The sequence below is a fragment of the Notolabrus celidotus genome, chromosome 19, assembly GCF_009762535.1.
Source record: "Notolabrus celidotus isolate fNotCel1 chromosome 19, fNotCel1.pri, whole genome shotgun sequence".
NCBI lineage: Eukaryota > Metazoa > Chordata > Actinopteri > Labriformes > Labridae > Notolabrus > Notolabrus celidotus.
In genome coordinates, this window is record NC_048290.1 from 2035056 (window position 1) to 2052690 (window position 17635).

At 40.3% G+C, this 17635-nt stretch overlaps 1 protein-coding gene across 2 annotated transcripts in view; it reads right to left on the reverse strand.

The window, feature by feature from the left end:
- The window catches only part of clip1b (CAP-GLY domain containing linker protein 1b), a 45750-nt gene that overhangs the window by 22626 nt on the left and 5489 nt on the right, over window positions 1–17635 (reverse strand). Inside the window, exons 3-16 of one of the 2 annotated variants that reach the window (XM_034709675.1) lie at window positions 17263–17597; window positions 17121–17226; window positions 16900–17036; window positions 16694–16818; window positions 16400–16601; window positions 16088–16285; window positions 15307–15410; window positions 14731–14791; window positions 11966–12070; window positions 9499–9660; window positions 9165–9260; window positions 7414–7471; window positions 7232–7317; window positions 4158–4232 (exon numbers count right to left, since the gene is read on the reverse strand). In XM_034709675.1, coding sequence (XP_034565566.1) covers window positions 4158–4232; window positions 7232–7317; window positions 7414–7471; window positions 9165–9260; window positions 9499–9660; window positions 11966–12070; window positions 14731–14791; window positions 15307–15410; window positions 16088–16285; window positions 16400–16601; window positions 16694–16818; window positions 16900–17036; window positions 17121–17226; window positions 17263–17597 — 1850 coding nt within the window. Of the gene's footprint in view, window positions 1–4157; window positions 4233–7231; window positions 7318–7413; window positions 7472–9164; window positions 9261–9498; window positions 9661–11965; window positions 12071–14730; window positions 14792–15306; window positions 15411–16087; window positions 16286–16399; window positions 16602–16693; window positions 16819–16899; window positions 17037–17120; window positions 17598–17635 lie in introns of both variants that reach the window. The other variant, XM_034709674.1, reaches the window with a different exon arrangement.

Consider the following 17635-nt stretch of genomic DNA (forward strand, 5'->3'; position numbering starts at 1 on the left):
AAGATACAAGAAAAAGGTAGAAAGGAAGGGAAGACAAAAGGAAAAGGAAGGAAGAAAAGGAAGACACAAGAAAGAGGAGGGAAGGAAAGTACGATACTAGAAAGAGGAAGGAAGGAAGGAAGAAAGAAAGAAAGGCAGGAAGGTAGGAAAATAAAATACAAGAAAAAGGAAGAAAGGAAAGTAAGAACGTATTGGCGTCCTCTTACGTTTATGTTTTGAAACAAACAGATGAGGTATTTTCTCAATTTAATTTTGCTGGACAAACAATCTATAATAATAAATATTAAAAACTAAATTAAAGCGGAATTTTTTTATCTTTTAAAGTGTTTTAAAACAACAAACATTATTAATAATGCAGTGAACTCATCATCTCCTGCTGCTGATTGATTTCCTGCTGAGTGACTGATTTCATCGTTGAGTCGTTCCAGCTTCCACTTCCAACAGATGTGTGAGAGCCCGAGAGAGAGAGAAGGGTCTCGCTCAAGTCAAGCGTTCATTAAGTAAAGCAATGCTCTGTCCACTCAGCCAGGCATCACACACACACATACACACACACACACACACACACACACACACACTTTCTCTTAGACATGTGCAGGATTACATCACGACCTACAGCTCCATGGCTGAGCGGAGCGCTGAGGCAGATGTAATAAATAAATAAATGCTCTGAAACGTGTGTTTGTGTCGGTCGCCCTCCGCTGAGACTCTCTTTCTCTCTCTCTCTCTCTCTCTCTCTCTCTCTCTCTGGAGTTGTTGTACATGTAAAAACATTTTTCATTTTTTAAGACAGTTGCTTTTTGCTGATCCTTTCAGTTTACTCAGCAAACTTTGAATCTGTTCAACACTGTTTAGTGCACAGGAAGTATTTGGATACTTTTCTCGAGTAAAGCCTCACTGTAAAAATCATCTGCTTCAAATAAAACTCCTGCTTAGAAAGAGATCCAGAAATAACAACACCTGAACCATCAAACCGTCATCATCAGCTGAGAACAGATGCCAGTTTATCAGTCATTTAGTTGCAGCAAGTTGTTACAAAAACGACTGCCAGCCAACTTCCTGACTTCCTTCTCCATGAGACGTTTAAATCTTCAAAATGAACGAGAGGCCGCGGCTACACTCTGTCTTTCTTAAGAGGTATAACAATTTTAAAAATCCTCTAGTTAACTCACGATTAACGGGTATTCATGAGAAGGAGAAACGAAAGCTTGTCAGATCTGTCCTCAAGAGAAGAAGAACAACTTCTACAATGTTTGTTGATAAATCGATGAATCCTGATGCATTCAAGGAAGTCAGGAAATCTTAAAGCCTGGTTTATACTTCTGCATACAATCAACAGTGTAGCCTACGCCCATAAGTCTGCATATCTCCTGTACCTACGCAGAGGCCTACGCACGTAGCCGAGGCGAACCCCCTCTGAAATGTAACTACATATCAAATCAAGGTGGACTGCAAGCCCTGTGATTGGTCCGCTCAACGGCATTGTATTTCCTGCATTTACAGCACTTCTGGAATTGCATCCATCAGCCGTGTATTTCATCTCCTCCTCTCTATTGTTCATGTAATCATGTCTGTATGATAAACAGCAACATGTATCAGCTGTAGATTAACATAACACGCTCTGAATCTCTGTGGAAAAGGAAACAGAGATCGTAGAGGGGCCGGAAGCATGTGACTGGCTATCAGGGAGACCACACTGCCCTCTAGTGTTTCGTTGGAGTACTGCAGAGCGACACGGACACATCGATGCACAAGTATGTCATGCTCATGACCGCGTCGTCCACTGCTGCGTCAGGTTGAAATAAACTGTCATCATATTCCTGCAGATTGGAGCCAGGATGAGTCATTCCTCTGGATTGTGTTAAGCCTGCTTTTGCTCTCCATACTGACAGTTTTTCCTGCACACACCAAAGCCTGCTGATGTTGGAAACTCAGACTACAAACGCAAACCAGTTCCCATGCTGTAAATCCAGACATCCATGTGCAGATTCAACATTTGTATGTGCATGTTCTTCCCATGCATACAGAGAAATCTCACCCCTCTCTCTCTAAACTGATTCCAACCTCGTCTCAAAGTCTCATAAAGTAAACTTTAGATCCAGACCGAGTTGTGTTGTAGTTCTGAAAAGTTCTGAGCGTCTAAAGTCTATATCTCCCGCTCTCTCTACTCTGCGCTCCATTCTCTACATGTCATGAGTGCGACCATCTGCAGCTCGCAGGAAGCTGAAGTCAGAGCGGAGATGACTGTAGGCGAGGCAGAAGGCACCGGGGGAGCCGCAGAGAGGCCGAGCGGCTGCAGGTGGATCTCGGTCAGAGGAGCAGAGCATGAAGTGATGAGAATATCGAGTTACAGATGGAGGTGAGACGTGTGGGCGGAGAGGGGGAAGGAAAGAAGGACAGAGAGAAGATAACAGACTGAGATGATAGCCTGCAGGTCTCTCATGCGTGGCTGATTAAAGGCGATGACTGCGACTTGCAGAGTCACATGCAGTCAGCGTGGGAACCCTGATGTGAATACGTAATGAAAACCCTGCAGGCTACGAGTGCTGAACTTATGTACGTGCATGTGTGAAGCTGTTAGCACACACAGAAACACAAAGACACACACACACACAGAAACACAAAGACACACACACACAGCTTTGGATTTCTCCACACACTGAAGAAGCAGTGTGTATAAGGCTCAAAAAGAGAGAACTTCTGGAGAGGAGTCTTTTATTTCTGTCTTTAAAAATCTCTCTCTTCCCTCAGACTCACCTGACAAAGTCTGTAAAATGAGCAGCCAATAAGATTCAAAGTTTATAAAATAAGAGTCTGATTGGTCGTGTGTATAATACAAGAAGTCTGAAGACGACTCTTACATCACTGTGAGATCAAGAGAGGTTTTACCTGCTAGAGTACCTGAGATAGTGAGGGGAGGACCAGACAACCTGCAGGTCTGTGAGATTTATTTTAACGGACTTTACTTCATGAAAACTTTGAGCAAATAAAAAAAGGAGGAAAGAAGAAGGGGTGAGAGAAATAAAAGAAGAAGGAGGAGGCAAAGAAGACAAAAAATAAAGAGGAGTTTAGGAGAAAAGGAATAAAAGGGAAAATAAATAGGAGATTAAAGAGACAGACGACAAGGAAAATGAAGAAGAAAAGACAAAGAGGGAGGAGGAGGAGGAGGAGGAGGAAAAGGAAGGAAGGAAAGGAACAGAGGAGAAAAATTAAGGAAGGAAAGGAAGACAGGAAACAAAGGAAGGAAGGAAGGAAGATGGAAGAAAAAGGAAGGAAGGAAAGGAAAATGGAAGGATGGAAAGGAAAAAGAAAGGAAGGAAAGGAGGAGAGAAGAAAGAGGAAGGAAAGGAGGGAAGTCAGAATGAGAAAGAGGAAGGAAGGAAAGGAAAGGAAGACATAAGAAGAAAATTAAGGAAAGGAAAGGGAGATAGAAGAAGGAAAGGAAGGAAGACAGAAGGAAAAGGAAGGAAGGAAAGGAAGACAGGAGAAAAGGGAAGGGAAGGAAAGGAAGACAGGAGAAGAGGGAAGGACAGGAAAGGATGACAGGAGAAAAGGGAAGGAAAGGAAAGGATGACAGGAGAAAAGGGAAGGAAAGGAAAGGATGACAGGAGAAAAGGGAAGGAAAGGAAAGGATGACAGGAGAAAAGGGGAGGAAAGGAAAGGATGACAGGAGAAAAGGGGAGGAAAGGAAAGGATGACAGGAGAAAAGGGAAGGAAAGGAAACGATGACAGGAGAAAAGGGGAGGAAAGGAAAGGATGACAGGAGAAAAGGGGAGGAAAGGAAAGGATGACAGGAGAAAAGGGGAGGAAAGTAAAAAGAACAAAAAGAAAGGATGGAAAAGAACAAAGGATATGGGGGAGAAAAGAAGCAGGCAGAAAGGTCAAAGATGGAGAGAAGAGCAAGAAGGAGGAGAAGAAGACAAAGAACAAACAGAGGTTGAGGAGGAGGAAGAGAAAAAAAGGGAAGAAGACAAAGGAGAACAGAAGAAGAAGAAGATGGTGAATGAGAAGAAGAACAGAATAGAGGAGGAGGAACCAGAGCAAACAGCGCTCAGTCGTCTTCATTAATAAGAGATGTCGTGTTGACTTCAGGGACCGTGGGTATTTACAGCCTCCTGCTGAAGCTGAATGTGACCTCATGTTTTCTCTCTGCTCACCTGTGTCTCCAGCGTCTTCTTCTCATTGGTCAGCTGATCGAGCGACATCGACGTCTTCTCCGACTTCTCAGCGGTCTGAAAAACATTTGAATAAAAGTCTGTTTAGAATGTTGTTTGGCCACTAGGGGGCAGCAGACTGAGACTGAGCACAAAACAGTGACATAAAAAGTTCTTCATGTTTGCACGAGCCGCTTATTTACTCATCCAGCTGCAGGAAAGCAACATAATCACTCATTCATTGATCTCCATAAACTAAAGATGATCCTTTCAGAGTTCCGTTTCATCGATCGGTTAAATATAAACTTCATTAATTACAGTTTAACATCCGAGAGCCAGAAACATCAACATCCCTCTGAACTTCAGGCTCCAGCCCAGAGGGACGTTATCATTTAAAAAGCAGCTCTCCACTGCAGAGATCAGACGGAGGTGGGTAAGAACGTTGGCTAAAAAAAGACAGAAAGCTCTTTACTGAGTCCGCCTTGAGCTTGTTTGGCTCCGTGAAGAGAGAAGAAGAAGAAAGCTCTGACTTTAAGGGAAGAGAACAAAACTCTCTGTTGTGGCTGCGAGCTGAAAACTCCTCTGTCGTCTGAAGTCTTCACTGCTCGGCCACTTTTTAACCTCGCTGTGAGAGACGAGCTCTTGTTATAGATTCAAATCACTGAATATGTTGTTGAGGATTTACCTTTGATACCTGGAGTTCATACTGACTTTTTAAAATATCATTATCTATGATTTTATCTCTATTTGTTCAATCAATTTATCAAAACTGACCAATTTTAAAATACTTTTTTGGTATTTTTAGTAATTCCTTTTTATTGTTTGTCTATAATATTCAGGCTTTAATTATTTTATTAGAATATATTAATAATTTATGTATATAAAATGTAGCTATTTATATCATCATTATTTTATTATTTAATTCTGATTAATTTATAATTTTTTTAATATTTTATTTGTATATAATTTATTCATTCATTTTATGATTACTATTACATTATTTTATTATTATTCATTTATAATTTAATGATGTATCATTCGTTTTTTATATTATTATTTAAATATTATTTATTTACAATCTATTTATGATCGACTTATATAACGTATTATTTGTTATCTTTTAATAATTTATTTATATAAAATGTATTTATTTATAGTATTATCATTTATTTATAATTTATTCATACATAATTTAATACAAAAATCTCATCATTTAATAATATATTTATTTTTTATTGACTTATCTATTGATTTATTATTTATAATTTGTGTGTATATATATTTTAATTTTTTTTTTAGATATATATAATTTTATTACTTAATTATTTTAGACCAGATATTCATATTTGTCTTATTCAATTCCCTTAATTTATTATTTTGGTCAGTCTTCACTTCTGTTTTAATCACCAAATGTTTGAATTACTTTTGATTTAATTTAAAAAATGCCAAATAAATTCAGTTTGATTGATTAATTAATTAATTGGCTTATATTTAATCCCATGAAAGATCCTCCTGCATAATGTAACTTGCCTGCAGTTGCAGTTGCTGTCAAAATTGCTGTTTCCCTGTCATCTGGACTGAACTTCATACACACATAACAATATAAATAAATCAGTATATTATAAATGGTTTGACAGCTCTCCTTCAAAGCCCCGTCCTGTGACGTACTCTTCCCTCCTGCTCACGGACAGATTGAGTCTCTCAGTCTAACAAGCGATCATGTTGAGAGACCGCAGCTGACGGACTCGACTGCAGCGTGAATAAAAATAGAAAACCGCAGAGTGGACTCATCAAAACCCAAATGGGAGCGAGCGTGTGCCGTGTGCATGTGTGTGTTAGTAATGTTTTAACAACATTAAGTTTCAGCCCGGGGACACAGTCGGCCTGAGAGTGGGAGAGCGGCGCTAAGTCTGAAAGGAAAGCACACTGAGAAGATTACTGCAGGAGGGATTTAAGAAGGAGAGCACACTTAAAAGTCCCCAAAACTTTAAGTAATACAGAGCGGTGACATTTTCATCAGTCCCTAAAGAAAAGCACAAAAAGAATCTGTGAACGTGACGACAGCTCGAAGCAGAACGAGAGAAAATCAGTGAATGCCAACAGACTGATTCATTGTGTCTGTGCTGCGTTATCAGACTGTTAGACGACTGCAGCTTTAAGAACAGATGAAACAAGAAAACAAAGCTTTAAAGGAGTTACATCAACATCTTCTTTTGAAAGAGTCTGGTTTGGATTTTGGGCGTTAAATATTTCTCTGATTTTTTTAGTTTGTTACACATTTTGATCTTTGTTAAATCCAGTGGTTCCCAACATAAGGGTCAGGGCCTGTTAGTCGGTCGCCAGATAAATCTGAGGGGTCTTTATATAACAGATGATAAAGAAAATGATAAGAAACAAACTTTAAATATACAAAATTAGTTCATATTTCTTGAATTTTTTTGAATGAAAGGAATGTATAATTGTATTTTATTCCATTGTCGTATAATCCTGTGATTGCCAATAAACAAATAAAAAATAAAGTTCAAATAAATTCAGATAAATAAATAATAATAATTAAAATAATAATTAAAATAATAATTAATAATAAATTAAATTAATTAAATTAACAATAAAAAATAAAATAAGATAAAGATAAAACAAAAATAAATAAAAATGTATTTTTGAGGGTTTTTTATAATTATAACAACTAATTATTTGTTTATTATTTATTATTATTATTTAACACAGAATGTATCGATGTATTTAGACCCTTGCACACTAAATAAAATTAAATTATATACAAATAAATAAATACATAAATTAATTAATTAATTAATTAAAAAAAAGGAAAAAGAGAAAGAAAAAGAAAAAGAATCCAATGGTTAAATCAGTGATTGTATGTTTTAGGTTACATTGAACTGCCGCCTCAGTGTTTTTAGGACATTCTTTTCAAACCTTAAATCTAAAAGTAACTTGTGATTCTATAAATCTGATAAATTAAAGAGTAAAAGGCTCAAAACAGAACTTCTCAAGTTTCTCTTTCTGCACAATCTCACATATCGAACTGTGTTTGGTTCCTGTCATCCTCAGTGACCTACCTGTTTCAGCTCCGTCTCTCTGCTCTGACTCTCCTCCGTCAGAGTTTTGTAGTCCTTCTTGGACTGCTCCGCGCTCTGCTCCAGCTCTGAGAGGAAATAAAACATCCACTTTAACGACCGTCTGGACACAAACAAAGAAAAGATTTTTAAAAACACAGTCGGGACACGTCTGATGAATTTACCTTGCATGGTCTTCGCTGTCCTCCGGCTCTCCTCCTCGGCTGTCTCGAGCTTTTGTCTCTGAAACAGAGAAACATCAGCGTGACTACAAGATAATCACTTACATGCTAACATTCCTGTACCTTTAGCTAACTGGAGAATAATGACCAGACCCTGAAAACATGCAAGGTTTGTGGATAAAATGCCTCCGCTAATGAGGCCACTTTCAGGATGCCCACGAGCGATACAGTAAAAAATAACATGACTGAGTGAATCTACAGTTAGACCCTCTCAGACGTGGTCTTCATTAGGAAAATATGCTGACAATTTGGCCTTGTTTGCCTTGGATAGGCCCCCTGGGGTCCTCTGAAAGTCATGACGGCATCAACAACTCAATCCTGAAAACAACTCTGGTAGATTTCTGGATCCAAAGCAAGAAGAAGAGTTTTAAGCAAGCTTTGGCAGCCACAAAACTTGTGCAAGTGACACAAAAGGACACCATCACATAAAAAAAGCATGCACAAAGGGTTAAATGCACCATAAACTGTGCTGCACAATAAATGGCATCTCTGCTTCTGTGCTGTTTGCAGGACTGAGACATCATGCATTTATTTGGGACAGAGCAGTCACCCCTTTTATGCAGATTCAAAAACACTGGTGCAAACAGTCACAGGTAGTTTAAAAATAAATAAATGAATAAATACATTTAAAAATATTCATTTATTTTTATATTTAAAAATCAATATTTTTCTGTTATTTTTTTATTTTTATTTTTTTTCTGGTAGTAGTTGTTTTGCTGTTGTCAATGTTTTTCAGTTGATACATGATGTGATGTTTGAATTAATGTCTAAAAAAAAAGGAAAAATTCCAATAAAAAGATTTCAAAATCAAATCTAACAGCCACAGGTATTCAGCAGCTTCCTAAGGGATGTCACGCTCAAACTTTCCAGTCTTCATGATAATAATCCGACCTCTGGATGTCCTAAAAGTATCATATCTTCAAATAATGTCTCTTAATATTTCAATCAGTGGCTACATCAGTGAGGCTGAGGCTCAACTCTGGCACATACATGCATGTTTTTCCCCGTGTGGAGATATTCTGGGACTGAGAGTCTTCTTTCTGGACAAGCTGCTCTCGCTCGCTCCAGAGAGGCACAGTGAACTTTTTGTCACCTCTGTCATGAGTCGTGAGAAGCTAATTGTTCAGCCTTTACATGCACAGATTTAAATTGAGCGCTCAACACAGCTCTACGTGTGATCGAGAGGATGCTGACAGCTCATCGCAACAATCAGACCCGAAACAAGAGCAAACTGCACAGAGCTGCAGAACTTTATGGCTATTAGATAAATCTCCTCTTCTTTTCTTTTGACTCTGGTGAAGACAAAGCTGCAGTTTGCTCTAAGAGAGTTTGATAAGTGGCGGCAGATATTTTGCTAAAACTGAGGGAAGGTGGCGACACAGATGGAGGGCAAATTGCAAACAGAGAAACTGAGATATCTGGGATTGCAAAAGGAGAAGTGTCCGAAAATTAGACTTACACAAGACTCAAAATGACAGCTGCAGATAAATTGTTTGTGGTCGCATTTGTTCGAACTCTATATTTTAAATCTACGTGGAAGAAAACTTCAGGTGTCTAAGTTATTTCACATTTAAACATGAGAGTTCTCAGGTTTTCATAGATGTATGAGATGGTGCAGCTTCAGCCGTAGTTTTTAAAACATGACAGGAAATAAAACTTTGTTGCACTCTCAGTGAGTGTTTCCGTTTCCTCACCAGGTCGGTCAGCTGCCGTTCCAGCTCGCTCTTATCCTGCTCCAGAGAATGAAGCTCCTTCTGTTTGCTCTCCACATCCACACTCAGCTCACTGATCTGTTCAGGACACACAGTATAGAACATACAGTTTACATATGCACACCTGAGAGGAGCTTTAAATTATGCACGTACCTCGTCGCTTCAACTAAGCAAACATAAAGAAGAGCATACACCTGTTTACTTTAAGGGCTGAAGGATTAGAAATGACACCTCGTCCTAACCATAAATGATGCGCTAAAGATGAAAGTATCACGTAGCTGCAGCTCGCAAGTGCTTCCAAGTTTCGTGCACGAACCTTCTTCTCTTGAGTCTGCGCCTGGGCCTTCAGGCTGCTGATCTGCTGCTGGGACAGAGACGCAGCGTCCTCCTTCTGCTGGGACGCCCGCAGCCTGAGCTGGAGGTCTGCCACCTCCCGCTCCAGCTCCATGATCCTGGAGCGCTCTGATACCGTAGCAACCTGCAGCAGAACGTGTGGAGAAGAAGATGAAGGCAAAGAGGAGACGGGGGCTGATAGAGGAGAGGGGGGGACCTGGGTCAAACGAGGGCAACTTTTTAACCTGATTGTACATAAAAGTACAAGATTCAACTTCTTTAAAACCCTTGTCTACTTCTTCTTCTTTATACAAAATTTACAAAATATCCCATGTCTAAGTTGCCTCATTTATCCCCTTCAATTTCTCATTAAAGAACAATTAGTTTCATCTTTTCCTTTTTTTATATGAAACTATTTATTTGATTTGATTTTAATCATTATTTTGTCTTTTCTCTTTTCAATTATTTTCTATTTTTAATCACTATAATTAGTTTTATTTATTAAAATTAATATTTTTAGCTTTCATATTAATTTATTTTTCTTTAGTATATTAACCTATTTATTCTAGTTTATTTTCATTATTATTTCTTATTTTCTTTTCTCTATTTATTTATTTTTATTTCAAATAATTCAAATTATTTCTAGCTTTCATATTTATTTATTTTCTTTATTATATTAACCATTTTATTTTATTTTTCATTTCATTTTTTTCCTCTATTTATTTATTTTCTATTTCCAATTATTTGTATTAATATTATTCAATGTAATTTTTATTTTTTCATGAACTAATTTACTCACTTATCTACTTATTTATTTTTGTTCTCAAGTCATTAGTTATATATCTGAAGAATTATATGCATTGTATATTATATATATAAACCTTGCAATATTTTATGGACAATGTCAAATGCCTTAATTTAAATTTTCTCTTCCATCATTTATTTTTACTTCCTAATATATCTATTTTATTTATTTTTGTATATCCTTTAAAAGAAAAGTATAACTTGCCTGAATTGTTAAAAGCTGATCTTCTGTACATAATGTGTTAACATTCAAATAAACAGATAAATAAATAAAGTACAATATGCAAAACACAGTACATCCTCAAATGATGAAACCATTATTTAACTAAACCCTTCAAAAGATGAACTACATCTCCCCATATAAATTCAATTTCACCTCTACAATATATATCAGCTTCACATCTTCCATCTTAGTCTTGTAAACCTCATGTCATCCATCAAACGCTTTAAATCTTAACAGTCTAGAAACACATTGATTTTATTCCACAGAGCAGTTTTAACCACTGCAGGAGACTCTGGTGTCAGCAGGGAGTCAAAGTCTTCTGTGAGGAGGTTTTCGGTCAAAGTTCGGACCTTCTGTTTAAAGGATAAAGAATAAAGGATGGCAGAGTGTCACATTTTTCTTACTGTCAACAAATACAGGGAAAAGACCAAAACCAACAACGAGTGCAGCTACTTAGAAATCTCAGCCTGAGGTACTTTATTCATTCTTGACTTTATTCATGCCATGCACCGAGGCTTAGACTGCTATAGGCTTAGACTCTTACTTTAACTCTTCCTGTCCCATTAAAGTTACTAACCATAGACCTTTCTGGAGTCCCTGAGCTCCCTTGTCTCGTAGTTTCCTCTGGATCTCTGCTGCTGTGGATCTACTACTATCCGTCTCCCCACTATCATCTCTCTCTCTTCATCTCCCTCTATCCCTCTCTCCAACACGGTCTCTGCAGATGTGTGTCTAACATGAGTCTGGTCCTGCTGGAGGTTTCTGCCTGTTAAAGGAAGTTTGTCCTTGCCACTGTAACTTGCTAAATGCTGCAAAGTGCTCTGCTCATGGTGGATTAAGATGAGATAAGACTGAGTCTTGTCTGTAAGATGGGACTGGATCTGATCCTGCAGATTTAAAAAGCCAAAAATGCATGATGCTGCTACTTCATTTGCACCCTACAGCACAAAATGTGGATTCATCTCCTCCTGACTAAGAGTCCCAAACCCATGCAACCTTTAGAAACTAGCTGCTAGAGGAAATAATTGATGCCTGACTCTGGGTATTTCTGAGTTATTTGGATGTTTGATGTGTAGGAAGTTTGAGGTTAAGGGTCTGAAAGGAAGCACGGACACATTCTTGGTTTTGGTCTTTTCTCTGATTTTCTGTTGAAGAAAAATGAAGGCCGACGTTTTCAAAAGCAGAGGCAGAAGTCTATCTCTTCACAAAGCGTCATGCACACATGCAGAACGTTCAGTGATAGACCTGAGTCATTAGAAAAGCTTGGTGAGATGTTTATGTCCCCTATGAGGGAAGCAACTTGTGATAAACATTTGCATAGTGTTTGTGGTTCCTTCGATATATCCTGTGAATCGTTATTAAACCCAGCGGGGAAAAGCACATCACTCAGTCCTGCTGTGGGGACTGGGACTAGCAGCATTACCCTAGTGTCCTCTAAATCCCTCTGGAGTTTTTCAGCTTTGGTCTTTTCAAAGAGCAGGCTCTGCTCGAGCTCCTTTATGTGGGCATGCTCCAGCCTGGTCTGCGTCTGTTAGTAGGAGAGAGCAGGAAGAGAAGGAGAACAAACACCAATGCAACACTGACATGCCAGCTTTGTGCCACGAACAGAAAGAAGACTTTGAAGGGAAAGCCGGAGAGTAAGAAAGCTCAGTTTCTGTTTTAGCAGCTGGTTTTAGACAAAAGGAAAAGATTCCTCTCAGGAATGTGGGAGTTAATTATTCCAGTAATCTCATTCTGACTCTCCAGAAATCTTGTATTCCTCTCCTAATAACACTTGTTTGCTTGTAATCCGGGACTTGAAGGAAGCTAATTCAGGCTGTAATTCCTCTGAAGAGGGACAAAGATGAGGACAAGAGAGGAGGATGAAAGCGTTTTGAGAAGACGAGTCAAAGAGATAAAAACAGCTTTTCAAGAAGAGGAGCGTGGATGAAGAGAAGGCGAGAGGATGGCGGTGTAAGTGCTGCAGATGGTTGGAAAAATCAGAAAGTAAGAGTGAGTGAATTAAGGATGGATGAATAAATAAAAAGAGCAGGAAGAAAGGCGACGTCTGAGCAAGAAAGCAAATGAATGATTCAAAGAGTGCAGGAGAGGAAAAACCTTCAGACAGGGTGATTGGTTTCATCAGCAGCTCTTATATTTTAACTCAAAGCAGTGAGGAAAGCTAGCAGCCGATTCAGCAGTTTTAAAGCCAGAGACAAACTCAGGTGTTCATCAAAGCACCGTAAACAGAAGGGCTTCAGGTCTACGTTATTGTGGTTTTAACAAAGACTACAGGCGGGCTCGGACTACAGGTGTCACATCAATGACTCTCGGAGGGAAATCACACACAGAGAGGTCAAACATTTGGATCCAGCTCTGACTGCAAATCCTCAAGTGGGACATTTTTTGACAGCTGTGATGAACTGAAGCCGTCAGAGGAGAAGAGACCGGACGAGAGAAATGTTTAAGAGAGGACTCGTAACAACTACAATAACCAATCACATTCAGTTTTCTTGCTTGTTTGGGATCCTGCAAACATCCATCTTTACCATGCATGGTCTTGCTTATTTCCTGCAGTCTGTAGTTTGATGACCGGACAGACTCATTCGGACTCCTTTGAATGAAATGTCTGTAATGTGTGACCATCTCTTAAGCTCTTTAACTTCCTTCACTCACTCCAGTTAGATTAATCTTGACTTGGCACTTAATTCTGTCAAGACTAGTGACAAGAAGAGGAAACTTCATCTTCAACTAAACGTCTCACTTGTTTTAATTCTTGTAGAGCCAAAACGCCGGTCATCTGTTGTGTCTAAGCTAAAACACAGCCACCCGCCACTAGCCAGTGTTGCAGCTCTGGTTAATAGGTGCTGCCATAACGCTCTAAAGCTCTACTACCTTGATGTAAACAAGCACGGATGACAGAAGCCGTCTGGTAGCGCTGTGTGGTTTGTCAGTATGTTGATCTAGTAAATGGAGATAAAGTTGGATGTAGGTTGTGTCAGGTTGACTCGATCGAAGGCTGGTGGTGCTAGCTCTGCTAACTAATTAGACATTGTTTACCTGCAGACTCTGCGACCATGTGTTTAGCCATGTCACCAAAGTAATGCTTCGTTTTTGACTGTTTTCTGAGTGTTTTCTTACCTTTAGATTTGACGGTTAGTCAGAGTTTAAGTTTCTGTCTAAACCACTTGGATATTAGGTGTTTCGTATCATCCCGAGTCAGGATGTCTGTGCAGCTTAAGCATGCAAAAAATTGTACTGTAAAATTATTTTTGTTATATCTGAAACATTTGCACATAAAATTTTAAAAGTGTGATGCATCAAAGTGAGGCTGCAAAACAAACCTCTCAATCTCTACTGGTCGTGTTTTCAGACAGTTCTCATGCAGCTATATGAAGCTCGAGCTAACTATCGGCGATCCTCAGATTCACTGGAGCCGATTCAGAAAGTTTGTAGACAGACAAACTGTGACTTTAAGGTAATTTGAAGTCTTTAATGTTTGTTTATTTGTTGCACTTTAAAGTGTTATCACAGTATTTTACAATGCATATTTTCCTCAGGCCTTTCACTCACTAAATCATATTATTAAGGTTATTTTGGAAAGATGGAGTGATGCAGTAGCTTGCATAGTCTCAAGCGGAAGACAATTTAAACAAAACACAGCCTTCATTGGTAGTGATGCTCTCCAGTGTTTTAAAAATCATAAAGCAAGAGGCTAAGAATGTCTGGATGGGGAAACAATCAACACTTTACTCTAATCTGGAGGTGAGACTTCAACCATCAGTTTTAATTCCTGTCAACAGAAGAATATCAGTGAAGTCAAGAAGCCTCAGGGCGACGATGTTTGCCACAGCTTGGTATGACCGTCTGCAGCTCAGTCTCTCTGGAGGATTCTGCTTCTGTGGTTTTATTTCAGTGACATCATCGTCCATATAAACCTGTTTGAGATCACTGTGGTGTCCCCCGAAACTACCTGACTACCTTGACCGTGAGCTCAATATAGATTTCCCTCAGACGGTCATGACGGGTGAATCCTGTAGTCTGACCCCGCTTTGACTTCCATCAGAACTTAATCATCTATCCATTTAGAGTGTCAATAATTCAAACATGGATTTTATCTCAGCTCAGGCCCGACATGTGGGAGATAAATCGCTGCAGCGAGTGAGGGAATATGTTTAATTGAGGAGCGGATTATATAACACAAGTTACCTCCAGGTCTCCTTTGGTGATGCACGCTTCTTCAACACGGAACTGCAGATCCTCCACTTTCCTGTCGAACAGGGACAATTAGAAAGTTTCCTTAAAGAGCGTTTTCACTCCACAGACCATGAGGAGGAAAGCAGTTCAACACATTTACTCAAGTATTCCACATTTACAAGTCTAAATAACTTTTGATTGACTTTTAGTTTGCAGGAGGAACTCGGTTTCTTCTAAATCTTGGAGGAAATCTAAAAGTAAAGATCATAAAATACATTTTGTTTCATTAGTTTGATCCACGTTGTTAATATTGACTTTAAAACTGTCCTAGAAAGATAAATAATAGAACTTTAAACATGCAATTAAACAAATGAATCATCTTTTAACACAGCTAAGGGACATTATTAGTACACGACTCAACAAATACAAAAACAGATCTTGTTGTTTTTAGAATTTTTAAAGCAGAAATGTCACTTTTAAGTGCTTCTCCATCACTGCTCTGTAGTAGAACTTCCTCCACTCTTACCTCTGAGTGTGATCACACCTTCAAACAGTATCATCATGAGCAGGTGAAGTCTAAGCACCCACCTCTTCTCCTCCTCCAGCTGGTTCAGAAGCTCCACTTTGTCCCGGTCTGCAGCCTCCACCAGTGAACGCAGCTGATCCATCTTCGTCTCCATCTCCACTGCGTACTGTAACACACACACGGACATGTAACTATAAGACTCTGTCCAGCTTGGGCCTTTTACTACATATTTAAGTGAGACATGTGAACATTTTTGGACATTATTACTTCTTCAATAACAGTTTTGCAGTAAATGTTGTTACTTTTGTTTCTGGAGGAAATTTAAATGCTGCTAGAGCTGACCAAAGTATACATCCTATCCTTGGCTCTCTCTCTTCCCTGTTTTCCTCCGCTATCCTCCGTCCTATTCTCTGATTCAAAGCATTCATAGCCTCCATAAAAAATAATCTTAAAACACAAAGAGAAACAAAGCAACGAAAATACAACAGCTTAAAAGCTTAGCGGACCAAACAGGCAGGGGAATAAAATGTGTCTTTAGCCTAGATTGAAAAACAAAGATGGAGGGAGAACATTACGTCAGGTCTGTTTTTCATTCACACTTACAGAGAATAAGATCTGATACGTTATTAATTTACGCCTATTGTTGGAGCATGGATTAAAAATTTGCATGCTGAGGAAGGACTTGGCATGAAAAGTGTCTAATTTGTAGTGATAAGAAAAGAGAAAGGAACAAAAGAAAGAAAGGAAGACAGATTAAAGTCTTCAAATGAGGAGTTTCCCAAAGTGTTCAGACAAAAAAGAGAAGACAGATTATGTCTTGGATTGTCTAAACGTGTGTCTGACCTGATCTCGTCCTTTCCTTATCAGCACCAGCTCCTGCTGCACCTCCCCTGCTTGACTCGTCGCCTTCGCCACCTCGTATCTCTCCAGGTCTCTCTCCACCAGCAGCTGCTCGATGTGCTGCTGCTTCTCCTTCAGAGCCTCCTGCAGCGCCGTGGTGCCCGAGATCTTCCGGGCGTAACGAGCAGATGTCTCCGTCAGCTAGAAAGACACCGGGACAGACTGTTTCACATGACACGTAAAAGAAGCCACAGATCCTTAAAGTATACGGGGTAGCAACATATGGATGGAGGAGTGAGGTTTGGTGGGTCTCACCAGTCCAGCTCGGCTCGGTTTGCCGCTGATGGAGGAGGTGGCGGAGCTGAGGGAGCTCATGGAGGATGCACTCGGGCTCCTCTTCAGGGCGGACATCCTTCTGGAGCTCTTGGCCTTGGTGGCCGTGGTGCAGGGGAAGCCGATACGTGTCACCTTGTGGACCGGAGCGAACAGGCCGTACCTGGGCAGACACTGGAAGTATCTAAAGGGGGATACAGGAGGAATAGATTTAAGTTCCTCTTTGTGGGTTTCTCTCTGACTCTTACACAAAGGGTCTTTGTGAGTCTTGTTTACCTGGTTCCTGCGACAGCTCCGTCATTCTTGCCCAGCGGTTCATCCAGTTCCACTCCACACCAATCGCCCTTTGCAAAGTCTGTCTCTCCCAGGAACCGCACCACTCCTGCTTTTGTACCACCGACCTGCACAAACACACAAAAAGAATCACATTATGATACAATCGTGGTGCCTTTTTTTGCCATGTCATGTTCAGAGCTTCTCACCAGCACGCGGTCTCCCAGCCTCAGCTCCCTCTTGCCCTTCTTCGTGGTGTCGGTATCAGAGAGGTTCGATGTGGACTCTGTGGATACAGCGTGAATTCGCTGAAGTGCCGTCTTGATGCCGCTGCCCGGAGCTGGAACTGAACAGAGAAACAAACATTCATCCTCATGTTGAAGAAAAGATTTCTGAGCAAACAGAAAACCCCACGGGGACTCGTGTTTACCAGCTGAGGGAGTCCCAGCAGGTGCAGACTCATTCGTCGCAGGTGCAGACTCATTTGTTGCAGGTGCAGACTCATTTGTTGCAGGTGCAGCGGTTGCAGGTGCAGACTCATTTGTTGCAGGTGCAGCGGTTGCAGGTGCAGCAGGTGCAGGTGCAGGTGCTGGACTGGCCTGGCCTCCGTTCGCCTCCTTCTCCGGCAGAAGAGTCTTGGAGAGCTTTGATGGCCGTGTGAAAATCCCTCTCCCATCCTCACACGTGAAGTAGCGGACTCCCGCCACGGAGCCGTCATTCTTACCGATAGCCTCGTCGAGAACGATCCCCGCCCACTGCCCGGGGGCAAACTGCGTCCCCCCGACGAACTGCACATAACCGGGCTTGTTGCCGTTGACCCAGACCCGCTCACCGATCTTGAACTCCTCCTGGGTCGGGGAGGTCACAGCGGTGGGCGGTTTCTCTGGAGGGACCAGCTTCTGAGTGCCTGAAGTGACATGAAACAAGCTGACTGAAAGGTAGTTT